The sequence below is a fragment of the Pan paniscus genome, chromosome 2 (assembly GCF_029289425.2).
Source record: "Pan paniscus chromosome 2, NHGRI_mPanPan1-v2.0_pri, whole genome shotgun sequence".
Lineage (NCBI taxonomy): Eukaryota > Metazoa > Chordata > Mammalia > Primates > Hominidae > Pan > Pan paniscus.
Window position 1 is genome coordinate 46,917,772 of NC_085926.1, and position 24,886 is coordinate 46,942,657.

Here is a 24,886-nt window from a genome sequence, read left to right on the forward strand (position 1 = left end):
GTTACAGAAAATATTCCAAGATGATATATGAGACATCTTCTCCAGAAACAAAAATATGAATTGCATTTCATTTCTTTATTACAATTCTTAGTGCTACAGAATCACATGCTGCTCCCAATGTCTGCAGGGTCAATGGAAGAGCCAAAAACCATTTAAAACATACAGCCCCAGTTTGAAACAACTGACCCTGAAGCAACTATCGGAGGTAACACATATTTCTAGTCAGAACACCCCTGGCTCAGTAGGTCCAGAGTATGGACAGAGTCTGGCTAGCAGGTCAGGAGGCCAGCACTGGAGGGCCTGGCTCAGCAGGTCCTTGTCTTCCCTGGGAGTCCATGTTGTCTTTTCTCTAGTGCACAAAGCCTAAGGGGCTCAGAGTCACAGGACGCAGCATACCCACTACAGTGCCATGGGGCACCCAGGAAATGTCTGAATGTTTTGTTAAAATAAGTTTAAGAGTTGTCTCTGCCTACAAGGAACTGCCTGTCCACTGAAGGGGTGGCATGAATTGGGACTTAGAAGCATGAGAAAACAAATATATTTTAGCAGCTACCACTGCTACTACTACTACTACTATATGTACAATGACAATTATCAGGATGTTATGGAAGGTTAACAGCATGATCATAAACAGTGCATGCCAATTAAGTCACAGGAAACTCTTCTAAAACACAAATGTCAAATATCAAATAGTGCCAAGTCACTGATACCCATATGGGGAGAAAAAGAATCTTGATCCCTATGCACACCACACAAAAGTAAATTCGAGATGGGTTAGAGGTCTAAAGGTTAAAGTAAAACAAGCAAACTTCTAGATTATAACATAAAAGAATATCATCTAGACCTATATGCAGGCAACTATTTCCTTAAACAGGCCACAAAAGATATTAGAAAAAAAATGATAAACTACATTAAAATTAAGAACTACTATTCGCCAAAGAATTCAATTTTGGGCCAGGTGAGGTGGCTCACATCTGTAATCTCAGCACTTTGGGAGGCTGAGGGGGGGTGGATCACCTGAGGTCAGGAGTTCAAGACCAGCCTGGCCAACATGGTAAAACCCTGTCTCTACTAAAAACACAAAAATTAGCTGGGCATGGTGGTGGGCACCTGTAATCCCAGCTATTCAGGAGGCTGAGGCACAAGAATTGCTTGAACCCAGGAGGTGGAGATTGCAGTGAGCCAAGATTGTGCCATTGCACTCCAGCCTGGGCAACAAGAGCGAAACTCTATCTCAAAAAAAAAACAAAAAAAACCCAAAAAAATTTAATTTTAAAAGCCTGAAAAGTCGAAGCCAAGGCAGGCAGAAGAGATAGTCACATCACATACACAGAACAAAGGACACATAAGGAACTTCTAGAAATCAATAGGAAAAACAGGCAACTGAATAAAAAGAAGAGGTGAAAGACATGAACAGGCACTTCACATAAACATATGAAAAGATAATCCAACTTCATTAGGTAGGAAATACAAATTTAAACCACAAAAGGATACCACTATACCTCCACCAGCCTGGCTAACATGAAAAAAACTAACTATACCAAGTATTAGAGAGGAACCGCCATACAGTGCTGGTCAGAGTGCAAAATAGTAGAGCCATTTTGCAAAAGTGTTTGACAGTATCTGTCCTATATACACCCTATGGCCTAGCAATTCCACTCCTAGGCATAGATCCTACAGATGGGTACATATGTTCACCAAGACATGTACAAGACTGGGAAGAGCAGCACAATCCATAATAGTTCCAGCCTGAAAATCCAGAGGAGAATGGATAAAATCTGGTCTGTTCAAACAATGGAATACTATACAGAAATAAGAATGCACTAATTCCACACCCAACAACTGACCAACATATGATGAATGAAAGAGGCCAGATACAGAAAACTACATACTGTTTAATTCCATTTATATAAGGTTCAAAAGGAAGGAAGGCAACTTCTCGTGTTACAAGTCCAGAGTGGTTCCCCCTTGAAGAGTGAGCACCTGAGAAGTGATTCTGGGATGTTATCATGTTTCTTGATCTGAGTGACTGATGACATGGGCATGTTCACCTTAGGAAAATTACTGAGCTGATTTATGTACTTTTCTCTCTGTATAGTTTGTACGCTTAATTAAAAAGATTTTTTATGCCACTATGAAGTCATTAAAAAGAAAAACTTAAGCCCACTTAGAAATCAAAAATAAAATAATTAGCCCTCTCCCTCTCCCTCTCCTCACAGTCTCCCTCTCCCTCTCCCCACGGTCTCCCTCTCCCTCTCTTTCCACGGTCTCCCTCTGATGCCGAGCCGAAGCTGGACTGTACTGCTGCCATCTCAGCTCACTACAACCTCCCTGCCTGATTCTCCTGCCTCAGCCTGCCGAGTGCCTGCGATCGCAGGCGTGCGCCGCCACGCCTGACTGGTTTTCGTATTTTTTTGGTGGAGACGGTCTCCACCACAACAGACGCTGTGTTGGCCAGGCTGGTCTCCAGCTCCTAACCGCGAGTGATCCGCCAGCCTCGGCCTCCCGAGGTGCCGGGATTGCAGACGGAGTCTCGTTCACTCAGTGCTCAATGGTGCCCAGGCTGGAGTGCAGTGGCGTGATCTCAGCTCGCTACAACCTCCACCTCCCAGCCGCCTGCCTTGGCCTCCCAAAGTGCCGAGATTGCAGCCTCTGCTCGGCCGCCACCCCGTCTGGGAAGTGAGGAGCGTCTCTGCCTGGCCGCCCATCGTCTGGGATGTGAGGAACCCCTCTGCCTGGCTGCCCAGTCTGGGAAGTGAGGAGCGCCTCTGCCCAGCTGCGACCCCGTCTGGGAGGTGAGGAGCGTCTCTGCCCGGCCGCCCCGTCTGAGAAGTGAGGAGCCCCTCCGCCCAGCAGCCACCCCGTCCGGGAGGGAGGTGGGGGGTCAGCCCCCGCCCAGCCAGCCGCCCCATCCGGGAGGGAGGTGGGGGGTCAGCCCCCGCCCAGCCAGCCGCCCCGTCTGGGAGGTGGGGGGCGCTTCTGCCCAGCCGCCCCTTCTGGGAAGTGAGGAGCCCCTCTACTCGGCCACCACCCCGTCTGGGAGGTATACCCAACAGCTCATTGAGAACGGGCCATGATGACAATGGCGGTTTTGAGGAACAGAAAAGGGGGAAAGAGGGGGGAAAGATTGAGAAATCGGATGGTTGCTGTGTCTGTGTAGAAAGAAGTAGACATGGGAGACTTTTCATTTTGTTCTGTACTAAGAAAAATTCTTCTGCCTTGGGATCCTGTTGATCTATGACCTTACCCCCAATCCCGTGCTCTCTGAAACATGTGCTGTGTCCACTCAGGGTTAAATGGATTAAGGGCGGTGCAAGATGTGCTTTGTTAAACAGATGCTTGAAGGCAGCATGCTCCTTAAGAGTCATTACCACTCCCTAATCTCAAGTACCCAGAGACACAAACATCGCGGAGGGCCGCAGGGTCCTCTGCCTAGGAAAACCAGAGACCTTTGTTCACTTGTTTATCTGCTGACCTTCCCTCCACTATTGTCCTATGACCCTGCCAAATCCCCCTCTGCGAGAAACACCCAAGAATGATCAATAAAAAAAAAAATAAAATAAAATAATTAAAATCTAGAGAGAACTAACTCAGTCAAGAGGACCATAAGGAAAAAGTCCTCCAAAGAGAAGATTAAGGACTCCCAAGCACACCCAGAAGACAGCTACTTGGACACTGAGAGGGAAGCACATCCCATTCACACCCTCCTGGCTCCAGGAGACAGGAGAAAAAAACTGAGGGATTCACCATCAAGACCATGCAAATTCTTTTGTTGCAAAAGCTAACAGAAAGATTAAAAACCAACTTGAATTTCAAGATTCCTTTGCTTTCCAATTCCCTGCCCCCTATCAGTGAGGCCTGGGGAACACAACTTACACCTTGTAATACCACAGAAGTCAACCAAACGGGAGACTGTGGCGGAACAACTGTGTCACTGGCACAGCAAGAAAGAGGAACCTTGTCTTGTGGCTGTCTAGTGCCTCTTCTGCTACATGGAGGGTGCTTCAGCCACCACAGGTGAGCTAAACCGTGAAGGATCCTGAATAGCCACCCATCTGCCTCGATGGAAACCGTGCCCTCTGAGGGAAATCCAGAGAGAGGCTCACCCTTCGCCCAGGCCAGGTGTTTCTCCCCAGCATATCGGACCAAACTGAATGGGGTCCCATTCTCTTCCCTGTAGCTCACTGCAGAGCCCCTCCTTGCAAAGCTCCAAGGGATGAGGGCAGCACCAATTCTATCCCAGAGGAAGAGCACCCCCAAACTTGGCCAGGAGGCAGTGGGCTCCCTGGCCCATCCCTCTGGCTCCATCTCCAGAGGACAAGGGATTGGCCCTGTGTGATTGTGTTTGGTCCCTTACCTCTCCACATCTGTGGTGTCTCAGGTACAAGTTAAAGGGGCCCTCAACCAGAGGTAAAATAAGAGTATAGGAGAAAGAATAAATGCACACATCACACTTCCCATCTCTCAGCTCCCTTCTGCACACACCATCTCACTTAACCCTTATCCTGGGAGGGAGGAGGTACTGTGACCATCTTCCAGCTAAAAAGGATGTGAAGAGACTTACCTATCTACACATCCCAAGGTGAGCAGGGTGGCGGAGCCAGGTGGGCAAAGCAACCTGTCCAGAGAGCAGGGAATCATGAGAGAAACGGCCAGCCTGACCCAGAAGCAGTGGTCGTATTGTAGGAGCTGCAGTGCAGCCCTCAGGACCTACGTGCAGGGACAGAAAGGACAGGGGAGGGGGTAGTGTACATTTTCGGCAACTTGAATCTGTGCTCCCAGGTTGAAAAAAGAAAGAAAGAAAGAAAGAAAGTGGGCTGGGCACGGTGGCTCACGCCTATAATCCCAACACTTTGGGAGGCCAAAGCAGGGAGACGACTTGAGACCAGGAGTTTGAGACCAGCCTGGACAACATGGCGAAACCCCATCTCTACTAAAAATACAAAAATTAGCCGGGCGTGGTGACACACACCTATAATCCCAGCTACTCAGGTGGCTGAGGCAGGAGAACGGCTTGAGCACGGGGCGGCGCAGAGGCTGCAGTGAGCTGAGACTGCGCCACTGCACCCCAGCCTGGGCGACAGAGTGAGACTCTGTCTCAAAAAAAAAAAAAAAAAAGAAAGAAAGAACGAAAGAAAAGGGCTAGAGTTGCTAGAGTGGCAATATGAAGACCTGAGCACCAGCAAGAAGGCTGCCAGCATCCAAACACCAGGTGAGTTCAGACAGCAAGGCTATAAGGGCACTGCCTCAGCCTGGCGCTACCCTCCTGAGAGGAGGGATGGATGTCCCGGCTGGGGTCCAGTGAGGACTTCAAGCAGTGGAAAGGAGGCTTAATTTACAGGAAGGCTGTGGCCAGCATGCTGCACCTCAACCCAGCTGGCCTGGACTCCACTGGCACCACACACTTCCCTGAAACAGCTGGACCAAGCTCACCTATCACCTTGTCTTGCCAAAACCCATCCCCAGTCTTCGCCTGACTTCTCTCAGCCCCACTGTCCTCATGCCGCCCCACCCCACCAAGTTTCCTTGGATTCTTCTAACTCTTGCTAAATACCTGCAGAGCAAGCCTCAGGGCACAGAATGATCTCCCAGTCCTCTGTCTCTGTGGTCTAAGCTCTGTCACCAGAGGGTCTCATCTAGCCCCAGGGCTTGATATCCTGTATCTGTTTCTAGTCCAGATGCCTGCTTATGTCTCTCTTCGCTTACCTGTCTAACAGTCATCTCTGGCTTAATGTGGCCAAAGCCAGACTCTTGCCTTCCCCTTCAAAGCCCCTCTCCCCTGTACTTTGCCATCTCAGGAACCCTGTCTGTGCGCACTGCCTCACACCTGGGCTCCTGCAGCTGCCTCCTACCTCCACACCTCCACACACAGTCATCCAAGGGCATGTCAGCTTTGCTCAGACCTCCAGTGGTTCCCCAACACCCTTAGCTGCAGTGGTCTGCAAGGCCCCCTTCTAACTAGCCCAGCCTCCCAGGCCCTCTCCACCCTCATCCCCCTTCCATACCTCCCACTGTTCACTCTACTCCTACTCCTCAAACATGCCAAGCTAGTCTTGCTCAGCTTGGAATGCTCTTCCCTAGATCTTGGCATCTCACTCCTCCACCCCCGTCTCAGAACTCCCAGGTGGTGGTCTTCCCGGCCTGGGCAGCTGCACAGCCTCTCCCCAACACACACACCACATTCCCAAGTTCCTGGGACACATAAACAGGGACACCATGTTCCTTGTTTCTAAGTATTCCCACTCCTTCCACAGAAGCCCCTTGAGGCAAGGAGGAAGTCTTGTTCATAGCTGTATCCCCAGGGCCTGTCATACAGTTGGTACTCAATAAATACTTATTAGTGGCTAGCTGCAGAGTTCCTGCAGTGAGCATGGGCAGCTAAGGTTCCAAGGGAAAAAAAAGTATCCTTCTTCCAATGAGAGAATGCCAGGGACTGATCAGAGATGTCCAGAAAAATTCATCAGAATCACCTGGGGAACTTTAAGAATGCATGAATTTATAGGCTATATACCAAGACCACAATAGGTCTGAGGTAGGGCCAGAAAAAAGGACTGCAAATTGTCTCTCAAGACAACCCAACGAACAGGTAGGTCTGAGAAACTCTGATAAATCCAACACCATCATTTCATACATGAACATATTGAGGGCCTCAGAAGGAAATGCTGGCTCACCATAGGTATGTGTTGGGAACCCCAAATCTCCCACCCAGAAGATTCTCCCTCTCACTGCCTCCACAACCTTGGAGTCTGAGAGCTTGGGCAGAAAAGCTGAGTCCTTAGGAAGAACGGGCACTCACACTCCACCTCGGCTGTGACTCTGCAAATCCATTTTCTTCTTAATCTAACACTTTGCACTAACACTCCATCTTCAAAAAATTAGGGCTAGGATGAGTAAAGCCAGGGTGCAGGAGAAGGACCTCTTTGCTTCCACTGGAACCGGGGCCAGTTCCACCCACTGTCACCCAGTGGAGAAGGCTGCAGGACCACCTGGATGTCCCCACTTACAAGAGGGTAAAGAAGAAAGGACAGGCATCCACGTTTATAAAAGGCCTGTGTGCAAGATCTTGAGCTAGACACTTCATAGACAGCATCTTTCTCTGTTCTCCTAGCTACTGATGAGTTCAGAAGCTGTATCTCGATTTTATAGACAAGAGAGAAGCTCAGATTTTTCAAGGCTTGCTCTGAGTACCATAGATGTGATTAATGGTGCAGAGGTTTAAATCAGATCTGTCTCCAAAGTCCTTTCTCTCCACTCCACCACTAGGCCTCCACCTGGCAGTCTGGTTACAGTTTATATGTGTGATGGGTGGAGGCTCCTTCCCGGGAGGTACTTATTCCCAAGCACCTGGGGGTGAGAGGTGTAGACGGATAGAAGGCCAGAGCCTAAGGGACAATCTAGGGTCAGCAACAACTCAAAGCATGACTGTGGGATGTTCCTTCAGCCCAGGGTTTCCTGGTCTATCAGACAGGGATGAAGCAATACACCCTGCTTCAAAGTCCTGCTTCAGGGATGGAACACGATTCTGCCACAACTGCCACGCAAATGTTATGACTGCCAACCTGCCAAAAGCTGTCAATAGAGGCGGCAGTGATCGCCTTGGCTGACTTTGCAACCAGGCTGCTGGGCCTGGGGATGTGGCCACATGGGATGGAGATAGAGGCAACTTCTTGAGACATGATCAGGACACGGACAAGTCTGACTCCTCACCCAGCATACTAGGCTCTCACCCACTGCCTCTGTTCCTCCAGCAAGACTTGCTAGCCCCTCCCTCTGGTTCCCTCTTTTACCCTCCCCCAACCTGGCCAGGGACCCTCCCTAGTACTCCCAAGTCAGAGAGTCCTAGTGCATGCCTTCTACCTTGGCATTGCTCCCACTCTCTGCACTGTGCATTTTTTTCTTTCTGTTTGTTTTTTAATCCTCCCACCTCAGCCTCCCGAATAGCTGGGACTGCAGGCGCGGGCCACCATGCCCGGCTAATTTTGTTTACTTATATTTGTAGAGATGGTGTCTTGTTATGTTGCCCATGCTGGTCTTGAACTCCTGAGCTCAAGCGATCTGCCCACTTTGGCCTCCCAAAGTACTGGGATTACAGGCGTGAGACACCACACCTGGCCCGCACTCCCATTTCTTGAGTGTGTAAATCACAACTATACCACTCTGAATCACCAGCACTTAACTCCACAGGGTACATACACAGATGGCCCCAAATCAGCATCTGATGGAGATACCAGCCATGAATATGGCCAACTTCCAAGCCCTCTGCCCAGCTTTGGGCTCCCAAGGCTGATGTGATGGTCATCTGGGTTTCCACTTGCCCCTTAGCTCTCAACAACTGGAGCTCAGGTAGAGACACAGTTTCTTGTAAGTCAGGCTGAAGGCAGCAAGTCCTCCAGAGATGCACCGTCAAATAAGGCAGTCACAAGTCAAGTGTGGCTGTTTAAATGTAAACTAACTAAAATTAAATGTCGCAGTAGCCATATTTCTTTTTTTTTTTTTTTTTGAGACAGGGTCTCACACTGTTGCCCGGGCTGGGGTGCAGTGACGTGATCTCAGCTCATTGCAACCTCTGCCCCTACCAGGCTGAAGCAATTCTCCCTGCTCAGTCTCCCAAGTAGCTGGAACTATAGGTGCACGACACCATTCCAGGTTAATTTTTTGTATTTTTTGTGGAGATGGGGATTTGTCATATTGCCCAGGCTGGTCTCAAACTCCTGGACTCAAGTGATCTTCCTGCCTCCACCTCCCAAAATGCTGGGATTATAGCAAGCTTGTCCAACCCGCAGACCAAGGCCCAGGACCACTTCAAATGCAGCCCAACACAAATTCGTAAACTTTCCTAAAACATTGAGATATTTTTTGTGATTTTTTTTTTTTTAAAGCTCATCAGCTATCATTAGTGTTACTGTATATTATGTGTGGCCCAAGACAATTCTTCTTCTTCCATTGTGGCCCAGGGAAGCCAAAAGATTGGACACCCCTGGATAATAGGCATGAGCCACTGTGCCTGGCCGGTAGCCACATTTCAAGGGCTTGAAAGTCACAGGTGGCCCATGGCTACAGTACTAGACAGTGCAGATTAGAGAACACTATCACTGCACAAAGTTCTAGTGAGCAACACTGCTGCTCTAATCTCTAGAGCCAAGTGACAACCAGGAATTGCTGGTTGCCTGGAACCTGCAACTTGACAGCCAGACCTCAGCCCCAAGGGCTGGTCAGCCAGACAGCCAGTCTCCCTGTCTCAGAGCAGCAAGAGACAGCCCAATTCAGGGCAAACGCTCAGGAAAGCTTGGCATGTTTATGCCAAGTTAATCATCACCTTTAGAGAGCCTCCATTTGGCTGCTGAAGAAGAAAGAGGTCAAAGGAGGACAGAGTGGCCTCACACTGCCCTGCCGGACAGCACTGTAAAGAGATGCCAGAGTTTCATCCACACAGCCTTGAACTGTTCACCTACTCACCCAGCCTGGAACTTCTGGATGAGCATCAGGAAATGAGGTTCAAATACAATACAGAAAAGTGTGCCCAGGCTGGCTACCATCCCTGCTGGAAACCCTGGCTCTTGCAAAACTTGGTTACCAGAGTACCCCAGTCCAGCACTTTCAGACTGTACCCCTGCCCCTGTATCACTGCCAAGTGCTTGCTGTCAGACTCCCTGGAGCATCTCCACTCTCACCTCTATGCACCTGAATGTTCCCACCTCTAAAATGCTCCCTGGGAACACTCTCCTTTCCAGCTACCTCGATGACCTTCTCCCACTTCCCCATCCTCCGTGGCTCAGCTCAAGTTCCATGCTGCCTTCCCATGAAGCTTCCTCAGGCTCTGCCTGGCTTTCCCAGAAAATGAACCCCAGCAGTACTGTCTTTCTGCCTGTCAACGGGAACTGGCTGACCTACAAGATGCTGCTTCAGGCAGTGCTGTGTCCTCTACAGAATCCCCTTCCCCCAGGGGGTCTTGCATGGGCTGGAATCCTGGAATCCAGGAGACATTACTTCCCCTCCTCAGCCTTGGACATCCCAGCTCTCCTCAGCCTCTTGCCTTGCTCCCCTCACTAATAAGTGGCATCAGGTGGGCTGACCAGGAAGTCTTTGTAAAACTACAGCTGCATGACTACAAGACAGTTTTGCGCAGAATACACGGAAACATTGCAACCCCTAATCTTGTCTCTTTCCATCTGCCACAACCTCAGGACCCTGAATTGTCTTAATATCACTAAATTATGAGTTTATAGTCTGGTGAGAGTTAGGAAGAAAGATAAAACTGTGAGGAAAACCAACTCCATGCCTGAAATTCCTAAGGCCTCCAGCAAAACCATGCACACAGTAAGAACTCAATGAAGGACCTGCCACTGAGTGCTAGGAAACCAGCAAGATGCCATCCTCATGGGGCAGACAGGTGCTCTCCAAGTGCAGGCAGAGAAGGTGCTCAATCCTGGTGTCTGTTGTCACATCAGAAACCTGAACTAAAAATGTGAAGCCGCTTCCTCTCTGAAGGAGGAGACTCAAGGGGTTTTATCTGGCCACAGCAGGCAGTCATACTTCCTCCCCAGACTCCCCACTTAAAAGGTCCGGCAGAAAGGGCCACAGGCTGGAAAATCAACTCAAAGGTTAGACCCTTACCTGTCCTGTCCCCAGGCATTCACCTTAATAAAAAAAATCACTCAAGAACTATAGGGATTAAATATGACACTAAAAATACATGCAACAAAATCAAAAACAGATAAATTGAACTTCATCAAATTTTAAACTCTTTGCACAGCAAATGAGACTATCCACCAGGTGCGGTGGTTCACACCTGTAATCCCAACACTTTGGGAGGCCAAAGCGGGAGGACTGCCTGAGGCCAGGTGTTTGAGATCAGCTTGGGAAACACAGTGAGACCCCCATCTCTACAAAAAATTAATTTTAAAAAAAATGACACTACTAAGAGAATGAAAAGATAATCCAGAGAATGGGAAAAAATATCACTAATCTCATCTCTAATAATGATTTAATATCCACAATATATGAACAATTCAATGACAACTCAATAACAAGAAAAAGAGCCCAATTAAAAATATGGGCAAAAGGAATCTGGATACTTCTTCAAAGAAAATATATATACAAGTGGCAAACAAGCATATGAAAGGATGTTCAACATCACTCATCACTGGGGAAATGCAAATCAAAACCACAATGGGATACCACCACTTCACACCCATTAGGATGGTTATAATTAAAAAAACGAAAAAAGAAGATGGCTGGGCTTGGTGGCTCACACTTGTAATCCTAGCATTTTTGGAGGCCAAGGCAGGAGGATCACTTGAACCCAGGAGTTCAAGACCGGCCTGGGGCAACACAGTGAGACTCCTGACTCCTTTAAAAAAAAAAAAGAAAGAAAGAAAATAAAATAATAAGTGCTGGGGAGGATGTGGAGAAACTGGAAGCCTTGCACACTGCTGCTGGGAATGTAAATGGTGCAGCCACTACTGAAAACACTATGGTGTTTCCTCAAAAAGCTCAACAGAATTATCATATGATCCAGCTGTTTTCCCTACACATAGTTACATTCCTCTCCCTGCTATATAAACCCCTGATTTTAGTTCGTCGAAAAGACAGATTTGAGACTGATCTCCCTTCTCCTCACCTGACATCACCCGAATTAAAAAAAAAAAAAAAGCCCAGTGTGGTGGCTCACGCCTGTAATCCCAGCACTTTAGGAGGCCGAAGTGGGTGGATCACCTGAGGTCAGGAGTTTGAGACCAGCCTGACCAACATGGTGACACCCTGTCTCTACTAAAATACAAAAATTAGCTGGGCGTGGTAGCATACACCTGTAATCCCAGCTACTGGGGAGGCTGAGGCAGGAGAATCGCTTGAACCCAGGAGGTGGAAGTTGCAGTGAGCTGAGATCGTGCCATCGCACTCCAGCCTGGGCAACAAGAGCGAAGCTCCATCTCAAAAAAAAAAAAAAAAAATTAATCCCAGCTACTCGAGAGGCTGAGACAGGAAAATTGCTTGAACCCAGGAGGCGGAGGCTGCAGTGAGCTGAGATTGCACCATTGCATTCCAGCCTGGGCAACAAGAGCGAAACTCCATCTCAAAAAAAAAAAACAAGAATTACCATATGATCCAGTAATTCCACTTCTGGCTATCTACCCAAAAGAATTTAAAGCAGATACTCAAACAGGTATCTGTACTCCCATGTTTCTTCTTTTCTTTTTTTTTTTTTTTTTTTTTGAGATGGAGTCTCACTCTGTCGCCCAGGCTGGAGTGCAGTGGCGCATCTCAGCTCACTGCAAGCTCCGCCTCCCGGGTTCACGTCATTTTCCTGCCTCAGCCTCCCAAGTAGCTGGGACTACAGGCGCCCGCCACCGCGCTCGGCTAATTTTTTGTATTTTTAATAGAGACAGGTTTTCACTGTGTTAGCCAGAATGGTCTCATCTCCTGACTTCGTGATCTGCCCACCTCGGCTTCCCAAAGTGCTGGGATTACAGGCATGAGCCACCGCACCAGGCCTTGTACTCCCATGTTTATAGCAGCGTTATTCACAACAGGCAAAACGTAGAAGCAACCCAACTAAACAAAACATGGTATACACAACGGAATATTATTCAGCCTTTAAAAAAGGACTGAGATTCTGACATATGCTACAACATGGATGAAGTGTGAAGACATGCTAAGTAAAATAAGCCAGTCACAGAAGGACAAATACTGTATGATTTGATTACATGAGGTACCTAGAGTAGTCAAATTCAGAGACAGGAAGTAGAACAGTGATTGCCAGGGGCTGGGGAAAGGGGGAATGGAGAGTTATTGTTTAACGGGTACAGAGTTTGGGATGATGAAAACGTTCTGGACATTGAATTATACATTTAAAATGGTTAAAATAGTAAATTGTATGTGTATTTTCCCACAATTTTAAAACATAGAAAAAATAACAATCAGGCCATACTTCCAGCCCACTGAGAGGATCCCTCTTTAAAAGCCAGTTCTCCTGATGATCTAGCACGTCCTTCCCTGGCAATGGGCTCTGTGGATGCTATTTTGTCCGTTGCATTCCGACCTCAAACCCGGCCCCAATAATCTGCCCTAAATCCAAGCGAACAGCTCAGGTGAACTAGCCATTGTTTGAAAGGCTGAGGTTTGAGTTTCTCTGGGACAGGCAATTTAGGGGCTAACTGTCTGATATGTTCCACAGGCAGCCAACAAAAGCAGAAGCCACTCTAGCCGGCTTTCACACTCTATTACTTCCCTTTTCACTTTCACACAGGACCCCCAGACTGCCATGCAGTAAGGAAAATAGGGGTCAGACTATCCAGCCTGTTTTTTCAGTTGGAAAGTGGGAAGTGCCCCCCATCTCTGACAGGTCTAGCTATTTAACATTCTTTGTACTTCATACACTGAAGGACACAGTTTTCACCCATCTAAAACTACGGCCCTCATTGGTCTGTCTCTATAGCCCTTTCACACAGATTATCCCATTAGATCTCACAATAACCCAATGAGAATGAATGTGTATGGACTGTCATTCCCCACTGGAGACATCAAGAAACCCAGCTCAGAGAGATGAAGCAATGTGTCCCAAGTCCAGGTAAAAAAGCAAACTAGGGTTTGCACACAGGTAGTGAACTTCAGAATTCTTCTTCCTCTCCATTACGTTGGAAAGATGAACAAAGTAGAAATGGAACTTTTCATTTGCTGTTAAACGACAGCAAAGAAAAATGCTTCCGAATATGGCAATTAATAGGCTAGTAGGCCCATCCCCAAAGAAAGAACTAAGGCCCTCTTCTTTTTTCCCTATTTTTTTTTTTTTTTGAGACCAGTCTCACTCTGTAACCTAGGCTGGAGTGCAGTGGCGCGATCTCGGCTCACTGCAACCTTTGCCTCCCGGTTCAAGAAATCCTCCTGCCTCAGCCTCCCGAGTAACTGGGATTACAGGTGCCTGCCACCACACCTAGCTAATTTTTGTATTTTCAGTAGAAATGGGGTTTCACCATGTTGATCAGGCTGATATCAAACTCCTGACCTCAGGTGATCTGCCCGCCTGGGCCTCCCAAAGTGCGGGATTACAGGCACCAGCCATTGTGCCCGGCCCTCGTTCCCAATTTCTAAGGCCCGCCCTTAGTTAGAAATAAATCTTTTCTTCTTTTTTTTTTTTGAGACGGAGTCTCGCTCTGTCGCCCAGGCTGGAGTGCAGTGGCAGGATCTCGGCTCACTGCAAGCTCCGCCTCCTGGGTTGACGCCATTCTCCTGCCTCAGCTTCCCGAGTAGCTGGGACCACAGGCACCCGCCACCAAGCCCGGCTAATTTTTTTGTAGTTTTAGTAGAGACAGAGTTTCACCGTGTTAGCCAGGATGGTCTCGATCTCCTAACCTCGTGATCCGCCCACCTCGGCCTCCCAAAGTACTGGGCGTGTGAGCCACCGCTCCCGGCTAAATCTTTTATTTTCGATTTTTTTTTTTTTTGAGACGGAGTCTCGCTCTGTTGCCCAGGCTGGAGTACAGTGGCGAGATCTCGGCTCACTACAACCTCTGCCTCCCAGGCTCAAGCGGTTCTCCTGCCATAGCCTCCCGAGAAGCTGGGATTACAGGCGCGCACCACCACGCCCGGCTAATTTTTGTATTTTTAGTAGAGGCGGGGTTTCACCATGTTACCCAGCCTGGTCTCGAACTACTAACCTCAAGTGATCCGCCTGCCTCGGCCTCCCAAAGCACTGGGATTACAGGCGTGAGCCACCGTGCCCGGCCTCTTTTTGATTTTTGCACGAAACGACTCCGGCTGTATACCCATTGCTGTCACTTGCTGCCCTGTCCAAGGAGTGCTGCCGGACTGGGGAGTCTGTCTGACTCAGAATCGAAGGCGGGGGTTAAAGACCAGCTAGGCCATAGAGGAACGGAACAAATCACGCCTAACCCAACAAGCATCTGAACCTACAGGCAGCCCTAGACACCTACACGAGCAACACCCGGGAAGCAGGAGTCAGATGGACTGCGGGTCGCTGACCACTGCCTTGCCCACCCCCGCGCATGCGCGACGACCGCACCAGCGCCAGAGGAGTCCCACGCCAAGCAGCCCCAGACATCGTCGGAGGGCGCCGTCTTCTCGCGCATGCGTTAGCGCCCGCGCATGCGCGCCCTCGGCAGCTGTCTTTCCTTAATAGCCCTCTGCTCTCCTCAAGCGCGACCCGGACCCCGAACGCTGGACGCCTCAACTACGACCCTCACTCCACACTTCTCACCTTGCGCCCGGTTTTCTCCCGTAGGGCCTTCAGCCGTTCCTTTCGCCGCAACGCCTCTTCCTCTAGCCGGCCCACACCAGCCGTAGTCGCCTCCATCTTGCCCGCGTACGCCCCTCCTTTTCTCCCGTCTTGCATCGCGCAGGCCTAAGGAGAGTGGATAAATGTCTCGCGGCCAATCCAAGGACGAGAATGAGAGACTGGGAGGTCCTGAAAGCCAATCAATGCCGGGTTATTATGGGCGAGCCCTCCCCGCCTTGCCCCGCCCCGCCCCGCCCCGCCCCGCCCTTATTCTTCCAGGCAACTTGCCTAGTGGGTGGGGAGCCAGCAAAAAAAAAGAAAAAAAAAAAAAAAAGCTAAGGCTTGATTTATCCAACGCTGATCAGTGAAAGAGCAGCAAGTGGAATTCAGACCTGAGAGAAGGAGAAAAGAGTGCGTCGATCGCTCCGGTTTTGCCCAAGTACTAACCACACTAATCACTCCATGCTGGCCTCTTGGAATGCCCTGACTCATCCTTGTCCACTTGACCTCACAAGGCTCGAATGCCTTCAAGAAACCTTCCCTGGGCCGGGCGCGGTGGCTCACGCCTGTAATCCCAGCACTTTGGGAGGCCGAGGAGGGCGGACCACGAGGTCAGGAGATGGAGACCATCCTGGCCAACATGGTGAAACTCCATCTCTACTAAAAATACAAAAATTAACTGGGCGTGGTGGCGCGTGCCTGTAATCCCAGCTACTCGGGAGGCTGAGGCAGGAGAATCGCTTGAACCAGAGAGGCAGAGGTTGCAGTGAGCCGAGATCGTGCCACTGCACTCCAGCCTGGCAGCAGAGCAAGACTCCGTCTCAAAAAAAAAAAAAAAAAAAAAAAGCCTTCCCTGATCCTCCACTTCGATCCCACCCTAATATAAGGTATGACTTACACCTCTGCAGCTGCCAGTGGCTCCCCGGACTCACCTGACAAGCGCCCCTAAGCCCCTCTGTGACCACTCTCAGCTCAGACAAAGCCTGCACAGTGAGGGGGACCTGACTGTATGGCTGTTTCCCTCTGGACTCAGAGATGATCCCCTCTCATTCCCATCCCCTCCTGGAGCAGCAAAGTCCTCAGGGTCAAGTTACCTTTCCCGGGGAAGAGCAAACCCCAACCTGGGTCCAGTGGGCCTCAAGTACTGCCCCCAATCCCCAGCTTAGAAAGACTTGGGGTGGCCTCGACTGCAAGTCGCCACAAGATTCATGGCTACCCAGCAGAAGCTGCCAGAGTCTTCTTTCCTGCATGAACTAGAGTGTCCTGATAACCGCGAGACCACTTAGGCTGAAGTCAAGATATTCTTTCAGTATGTGGGGGTCCCCAAAGCCACACCCCCTCCCACTTGGGAATAGGAGACCATGCCGCCCCCTCCCCACCTCCACTGCCAGGGGACAACTAGCCTCTTAGGCTGTTCCCTCCCTGAGTCTTCCCTTCCCAAGCTGGCTACAGGTGGACATCCACTCTTCCCCTTCCAACTCCCTTCAGAGGCCCATGGGCCACAGACTGCAGATCTAGCCCTCCCTTCACTAACCCTCTTGTCCTCACTAACCTGGGTCTGTCTAAGCCTTCTTCCCTGTAGTGGATGGGTTGCTCTGCCAAGGCCTGGCATGCAGTTTGGAGGTGCTCAGGAAACCTCAGCTCAGAGCTATGATGGATGAAGCAGGACAAAAGGCCAGAGGTGAACCAAGAAGCTGGGAGAACAAAACAGGACAGGGTCTCTGTTCTCTTGGCCAACCAAGGTCTAGGAGTCTCCAGACTGGTCAACTCCTGGAACCAGTAGCACCTCTCTGGGCCCAGAAAACTTCTCCCCAGCCCCAACAAAGAGCCTGATCCCTGCCCAACACCAGGGGTTGGGTCCCTGCCACCATCACCCCGTGCCCCTTTCCCCGTGTCCAGACTGTGAGGTAAGGGGATGGGGAAGGGGGCACGGGGTGATGGTGGCAGGGACCCAAAAAAGAGTCAGTCAAGCCTAGGTCCCTGCCCCTGCTGCCCAGGTGGTCCTCATTTGGTCAACTTGGGCGTCAGTTTCTCCATCTGTAAAACAGAGCCGGCCGGGTGCGGTGGCTCATGCCTATAATCCCAGCACTTTGGGAGGTCGAGGCGGGTGGATCATGAAGTCAGGAAATCCAGACCATCCTGGCTAACACGGTGGAACCCCGTCTCTACTAAAAATACAAAAAATTAGCTGGGCCTGGTGACACGCGCCTGTAGTCCCAGCTACTCGGGAGGCTGAGGCAGGAGAATCACTTGAACCCAGGAGGCGGAGGTTGCAGTGAGCCGAGATCGAGTCACTGCACTCCAGCCTGGGCGACAGAGTGAGACTCTGTCTCAAAAACAAACAAAAAACAGAGCCATGAGGCACCCACCTGTTGAGGTTAAAGAAACAACATATGTGAAGCAAGTTCTGGGCCCTGGAGTTGGGGAATGGGGGGAGCCCCTCCACTGGAGCGTTTGGGAAGGCTTCCTGGAGGAGGGAGGGGGACCCGTGGGAACGGTCTAAGCCTCTCTGGGATCTGGGAGGGCACCGCGGCCCCGAAGGTATTTCAGGCTAGTCCTGCTACTCTCTAACTTCCCGCCATCACACTCCACAAACAGCTAGAGCTCAAAAGTTGCGTTTCGGTCTTCCCATAAAGCGACAGAGTAGCACCTGGCATTTGATAAGCGCTACAAGGGGTCGTCATGGTGGTGGTGGTGATTATTGTTGAAGGACCCTCGCCACCTCCACGCGGCCCGCCGCCCCTTCCCTGAATGGCGGCAAATGCAGTCAGGCGATCAGCGTCCTGGGCGGATTCAGACACTGGGGAAGTCTGGAATTCCTCACCCCGACCCTCGTCCCGGAGGCTCAGGCTGGCCCTTCCAATGGCACTGGTGGGGCAGGGCGGCGGGGCACCCTCCCGGGCCGCCCGGCCCATAGGCCCCTCCTCCTGCCAGGCTCTCCGCCCTTTACATGGTCCCAGGAGAGGCGGGGCGGCGGTGACTGCAGCGAAGTGCAGGAAGCCGGGCGGCGGCCGGCAGTGAGGAGGAGGAGGAGCGAGCAGACTTGGGTGGCTCTGCGCCGCGGAGGCCACAGCCGCAGACTTCCCCAGTAGTACCGCGCCGCTCCGCCCCGGAGTGACGCCCTCCGCCCATGGGCCTGGCCGAGGGCAACCGGCGGGCGGCGCGGAGGAGGCGGCGACAGGTGGCGCGCAGCAGGGCCGGAGCCGGGCCGGGCCATGGCCGCCTCGGAGCGGCTGTACGAGTTGTGGCTGCTCTACTACGCGCAGGTGAGCCCGCCCCGCCCCGCGCCCGCACCCGCACCCGCACCCGCAGCCGCGGTGCCCCCAGCTTCGCGCGCCCTGCGCCTGCTGCACCTGCGCCCCGCGCCGCTGGGGCCGCGTAGCCGCGCGCGCGCGCGCAGGGCATGCTCCGGCTCCGCACACACGTGTGTGCCCCCAGCCCGCCGGGTGCCTCTGGCACTTATGCCTTGGGGACAGAGCTCGCGGTCGTGCACTTCATAGCAACCCACCCCCGCGAGCAGGACCGTGCAGCCTGAGTCTTTCTTGCTAGAGGAGAGTGGCCTGGGCCGAGGCGGCCGGACACTTGGCCTTTTTACAAATGGGGAAACTGAGACCTGGAGAGACCTGGAGACTGGCCAGGAGGCTAGGGGGAGGGGGACTCAATTTGTCTATGAGCTGCCTCTCCCTTGGGCGCGGCCTGATTGGGTGGTCGTGGCCAACGGGTCTGGGGGTGTGGGCCAAGGTAGGGAGGTGTGTGGAAGGGGAATGCTCCCACTTCAGGTCCTTCTTGAGTTGCATCCCCCCACACCCCAGCGAACAGGCTGTGATAAGCTCTTCCCTGACTTGAAATGACCCACCCCACCTCACCCCCATTCTGAGGGGTAGACCCAGGACCTCTCTAGGAGCAGAAGAAAAGGTTTTCCTCTGGATGCCCAGGGTGAGGGTGGGTCCTTGAGGCCCTGAGGGATGTCTGAAAAGGTTGGAGGGAGGCCCGTTCCTCCTGAGCTCCCCACCCATCTCAGAAAATACTTCAGGTGGAGTCAGAAGGTGAGGGGAGTGACTCAGACGTGGGTGTCCCATCAGCTGAGAACCTGGTATCACTCACACCGTCTCACACACATAGTCCCCCATTTTCCTTCTGTACCCACAGCAGGGAGGGATCCCAGGGTAACACTCCCCTCCCTTTCACCCAGCACCTCCCTCCCTGCACCTGCCTGGCATCATGCTCCTGGCTCAGGTGTGCCCTGGGCACAATGGACCATTGTGTGCCCTGAACAGTTTGTCAGTGGGGGGAATTCATGCTCAGACACGCTGGCCCTCCATAAGGAGGCTGGCCCACTGTCTTCCACGGACCTGGAGTCCAGGCCAGAAGGACCACAGCCTCTTCAGTCCGCTCAGGTTGTGAGAGGTCCAGGCCCCAGCAGGAGGCCAGGCATGGAGTAGAGTCCCTCTTTGGTATAACTCAGATCGAACTCGACTTCTGAGCCTCTGCTTCCTGCCTGTAAAACTGACACAGCCCTGGCCGGGCACGGTGGCTCACACCTGTAATCCCAGCACTTTGGGAGGCCGAGGCGGGCAGATCACAAGGTCAGGAGATCGAGACCATCCTGGCCAACATGGTGAAACCCCATCTCTACTAAAATACAAAAATTAGCCGGGCGTGGTGGGGTGTGCCTGTAATCCCAGCTACTCGGGAGGCTGAGGCAGGAGAATCGCTTGAACCAGGGAGGCAGAGGTTGCAGTGAGCCGAGATCGCGCCACTGCACTCCAGCCTGGTGACAGAGTGATACTCCGTCTCAAAAAAATAAAATAAAAAAAAACTGACACAGCCCTGACCTCAGGGGCTTCCTGGACTCTGCGGAGAGGTAGCCATTATAGCTGGTCCAGACCAGAGAAGGCTCCTGTTTTCCTGGCCCCATTGGGTCCCCTCGCCCCAGCTTCTCTGCCTGCATCCCCAGTGGTTGTGAAGGAGCAGAGGGTTTGAAGAGAAGCCTACCCCTAGTCCTCCTTCCTCGGACTGCCCCATAGCTATGGGCAGGCTCTAGGTGCATGGGCAGGTAAAGGGGGCTTAAACCAGCTGATGAGTGTGAGGGATGTTAATGATAGGTCTTCAGCCTGGGTGGCAGGCTGCTGGGAGTGTCTTGGTATCTCCCAGGACAGTAACTCCAGCATGGTTGCCTCCTGATGCCCCATCTAGCTGAGCTCTGTACATGGCCACCCCCCATCCCCTCAGGAGGTGGTTATGGCTCATATCTGTGCTGAGCCTCCCCCTCCCGGAGCTCCTCACCTCGCAGGGCAGGTATGGAGCATAGGCTGGCAGGTTGTAGCTTTGGAAGCCTGAGCAGACAGTGGGCAGCCTGGGGCCAGGCAAACAAATCCAGGATGTAACAGCAAACCCAGGAGCCAGGCGGGGCCAGGCTGCCTGGGAAGAGGAAGCTAGGGCCAGCCTCCCAGCTCGCCTTCCTGCCCGCCTGCTCCTGCCCCTGATCCTGGAACCCCCAATCCAGGGAGGAGTAGGCTATGCAACTTTGAGTCCTGTTAGGGACCTATTGTGTGTGTGCTTGGGGAGGGGGAGTGCAAGGTAAGGGGCAGAGCTGAAAGTGGGTGTTTAGAGACCCTTTAGTTGGCCAGCCACCCAGCCAGCAACACCTGCACCCCTCCCTTCAGCAGTGAGAGCTGACATCAGCTGGCAAACCTGTTTCCCCAGTTGTGGGTCTGGGTGGGGATGGAGAGGGGGGAGTAACTCCTTCCTGCCCTTCCTCTTCCTTAAAGACCCCAGGTTTAGACCCACCCACCCCCTCCCCCTGTGGGCCCGGCTCAACTGGGGGCCTCATAGTGAGGGAGGGGGCTGTGGGTGGCTGCTGAGGGAAGAGGGAAGGGTCAGAGCATCCCAGGACTTCACTCAGTTGGAGCTCCTTAGGGCCCTGGTGGGGAAACCAAGGCAGGGTCCTACTACGATTGTCAGACCTCACATGCAGTAGGTGCTCCTTGGGTATTAGCTGAATGACTGGATAGAGGAGGTGGGTCCCATGGCAGTGACCAGTCAGGAAGTCACCCCAGAGGAGGCTGAGTTTGGGCTTTGAGGGCTGAGAGGAAGAAACAGCAGGAGCAGTGGGACAAGAAGCAAATTGTCAGGAGTTGGGGCAGGGCAGAGCTAGTCAAGCAGGCCTGGTGGACAGGTGGGGGCTCATCTAGAGGACTCAGAGCCCACCAGAGCTCCCCCAGGGAAGGCATAGGAAGGGCAGGAGAGTCTTGGGGGACTGGGGACAGCACCTGACAGGCTGGCGGTTGGGCAGCCCATAAAAGTTAATGCCACATAGCATGCAGATGAGTGGCCCCTGTTCAGGCCGGAGCAGCAGTGATGTTCAGCAACCCCTCCAGTGAATGGGGTCACAGAGTGAGGGGGCACTGAATGTGGAAGGGCACTCAGGGTCACAAAGTTCAGGGCAGAACAAACCCTCAGGTGACAGGAGGGAGCAGAAGCTGACCTGTCCAGCTATGCCACTAAGGCCTCAGAAGGGTTCAGGGAGGTTAGGTCAGGCTGGAGGCAACCTCGTCCTGCCTACACTTCCCTCTCCCTAACTGATGATCTCTACTGCCTCTCAGAAACCTGGTCAGGCCCTCCACTCCCCCGGTACTTTACCTGGTCATATTCCTTTTTTTTTTTTTTTTTTTTTAGACGGAGTCTCACTCTGTCACCCAGGCTGGAGTGCAATGGCATGGTCTCAGTTCACTGCAACCTCTGCCTCCCGGGTTCAAGCGGTTCTCCTACCTCAGCCTCCCAAGTAGCTCAGACTACAGGCGTGTGCCACCACACCCGGCTAATTTTTGTATTTTTAGTAGAGACGGGGTTTCACTATGTTGGCTAGGCTGCTCTCAAACTCCTGACCTTGTGATCTGCCCGCCTCAGCCTCCCAAAGTGCTGGGATTACAAGCGTGAGCCACCGCACCTGGCTTTATCTGGTCATATCCTTTTTGGGCTTCAGTTTACCTTCCTGAAATGGGTAAAGGGAAGGTGGAGTCACTTCCTTGGTACTTGGTCCCCTGCCTCTATTACCAAGGCACCTGAAGGAGAAGGGCCTGTAGTGATAGGGAGATGAGCACACAGCCCAGGCTTGGGTGGGCACTGGTGATTCCTGGAGTTGTTATGACAACTGGGGAGCTGATGGGGAAGTGTGGGGTCCCCGTAGAAACAGGGTCAGTTACCATGGGGTCTATGGGGACCCTAGAAGGAAATTCCCATTTTCCTTAGTGATAGTAAAAGGGATTGGTCAGCTCTTGAGCCGCTTGCTTGAACCTACTTCCATTCTGTGGAGTGTACTTTCATTTCAATAAATCTATGCTTTCCTTGCTTAAAAAAAAATAGTGGCCAGGCACGGTGTTTCACGCCTGTAATCCCAGCACTTTGGGAGGCTGAGGCGGGCAGATCACGAGGTCAGGAGATCAAGACCATCCTGGCTAACACAGTGAAACCCCATCTCTACTAAAAAAAAAAAAATACAAAAAATTAGCCAGGCGTGATGGTGAGTGCCTGTAGTCCCAGCTACTCAGGAGGCTGAGGCAGGAGAATGGTGTGAACCTGGGAGGCGGAGCTTGCAGTGAGTTGAGATCGCGCCACTGCACTCCAGCCTGGGCGGGGACAGAGCGAGACTCCGTCTCAAAAGAAAACAAAAAAAACAATAGTACAAGGGGATGGTCAGGCCCTGGGGCAGGGTGGGTGTCATGGAGATCAAAAGGTCCACCCTTTCAGCACCCCCTCTCCAGGTAAGTGGGAGAGACTGGCCCAGCCACCCAGGCACTCAAACCACTATCCTCAGTTGCCCTGCCCCAGCAAAGTCCCCTCTTCCTGCTTCATCCCATGGCCTAACATCCTCCAAGCCTGACCTCCAGTCCTGGTGATGTAGCCAGAAGTCACGTTTAGCTTGACATTGTCCTCCCCGTCCTGATACTGAATGGGGGGACCCCCTAGGCCTGGGATAGGCTATTCCACATAGACACCACCCTGTCCCACTTCTGCTTGTCTGTCCCTGAAGATGGAGTGCTCACTACCGCCCAGGCAGCTCTGACTGAGAGGAGTCACCCACCCTTGAGCTGTGCTCTTCTCTCCCTTCCTGCTCCTAGCTCTTCCCTGGGGTCCATTAATGCCTCTTACTGTCACTCACAGAGGGGGCTGGGGGTTGTTGCCTGGAATTCAGGGAGCTCGGGCAGGCCAGAGCCCCTGGATCTGGAATTCCACTCACCTTACCCTGACCTCGAGTTGGGTAGGTGTGGCTGGAGAACTTTTACCCAAGAAGCAAAGGGATGGTTTTAAAGAGGTTAATGTTAAGTAACAAGCTACTGAGAGTTAGAACGGGGACTGGACTCCGGAACCCATGCCCTCACCTGATTCGGTTGGTGAGAGGCACCAGACAGGAATGGGTCTTACAAAAGGTGCTGATGCCCCTGATGGGGGCATTCCAGCAGAGCAAACAAGAGCAAAGCACAGGCAGACCTGTGGGGGTAGAGACAGTGATTCACGCCCTTGGGCCCAGGCATCCAGCGGGTTTGGGGTATGGAGGCTGCAGGTGAGGTGGGCACCACCCGACAGGGCCTCAGATGTGATAGGGCATGTGACTGACTGATCAAGCCGTGATGGTGACAGATGTCTACTCGAGGCCCATTGTGCAATGGCCTTGGGGTACGTCAGGCAGGGTCTGGGAGCAGCATGGTGTCAGGCAGCTCAATGATCCCTGTCACCTTGGCAAACAAGGTGTACTCCCTGTACTCCCCACCAATGTCACAACCACCAGCCCTCAGCCCTCCAGGTTACTTCAGAATTCCAGAGGAGTGGCAGTTCCATGCCCACCCAGGGACTGTTTGAGCCTAAGCAGCCCTCGGGAGCCCCTCACCCCCAGCACTCTCAAGTGCCCTCACAGCTAGTTGGGCATAAGTTGGGGTCTCTGTGGAGGTGCACATGAGACCCCCTCTTCCCAGGGACACCAGCCTTCCGCATTCCCACAACCTTCTCCCCTGCTGCAGGACCTGGGCATCACTTATCTGTGGGCCCTGGAGAGGGCTTGGCAGGTGTGGCTGCTCCCGACCTGCCTTCAATGGGGGACAGAGTTGGGGCCCTGACCCAGTTAGGTTGGGGCAAGGGGCTGGACTGTCCCTGACCCGTGTTCCTGCTCAGAGCTGGCACAACCGACCAAGGCAGAAGCTCTGAGAGAGTCATGGGAAGCCTGAGCATCATGGCCACCCCTCCCAGGCCCTGGACCTTCACATGCAGCACTGCCACCATGCTCTCGTCCCCTGCCATTCTCTGCCCTCTGACCCTGGCTCCCTGAGGGACTCCCATACCCCGACACATTGCAGTCTCAAGCCATGGGGCCTAGGTCAGAGTTGGCCTGAGGTCTTCCAGGGGGAAACGGTGAGACCCAGGGAGGCAGGACAGGCAGCCACCCCACCCCTGCCTAATACTGTGCTTTGGAGACCTCGTCATCCCCTTTCAGAGCCCCTGAAGGCTGTCTTGATTGTCCCAGCCCTGAACCCAGCTCAGCCCAATCTGCTGAAAGTTTACAGGACTGGACAGGCCAAGGGTGTGGTTCTAGGGACAGAAAGTACTGTCTACATACTCTAGGAGTATGTAGAGATTGAGGGACCCACCCCTGTGCTGGGA

General features: G+C 52.4%; 2 protein-coding genes across 9 annotated transcripts in view; one reads left to right on the plus strand and one right to left on the minus strand.

The window, feature by feature from the left end:
* Nucleotides 1-18,221, minus strand: part of CCDC12 (coiled-coil domain containing 12) — a 57,713-nt gene extending 39,492 nt beyond the window's left edge. For 2 of the 6 annotated variants that reach the window (XM_063602291.1, XM_063602290.1), the window contains exons 1-2: nt 18,057-18,221; nt 15,215-15,358 (exon numbers count right to left, since the gene is read on the minus strand). In XM_063602291.1, coding sequence (XP_063458361.1) covers nt 15,215-15,349 — 135 coding nt within the window. In that variant the 5' untranslated portion in view covers nt 15,350-15,358; nt 18,057-18,221. Of the gene's footprint in view, nt 1-15,214; nt 15,746-17,882 lie in introns of those variants that run through there. The other 4 variants (XM_008971794.4, XM_063602289.1, XM_063602288.1 and 1 more) reach the window with 3 other exon arrangements.
* Nucleotides 18,222-18,226: 5 nt separating this feature from the next.
* NBEAL2 (neurobeachin like 2) overlaps nt 18,227-24,886 on the plus strand; it is a 30,048-nt gene continuing 23,388 nt past the window's right edge. The window contains exon 1 of one of the 3 annotated variants that reach the window (XM_034956298.4): nt 18,227-18,498. In XM_034956298.4, the coding sequence (XP_034812189.2) occupies nt 18,448-18,498 (51 nt within the window). In that variant the 5' untranslated portion in view covers nt 18,227-18,447. The remainder of the gene's footprint in view (nt 18,499-24,886) is intronic. The other 2 variants (XM_034956299.4, XM_063602284.1) reach the window with 2 other exon arrangements.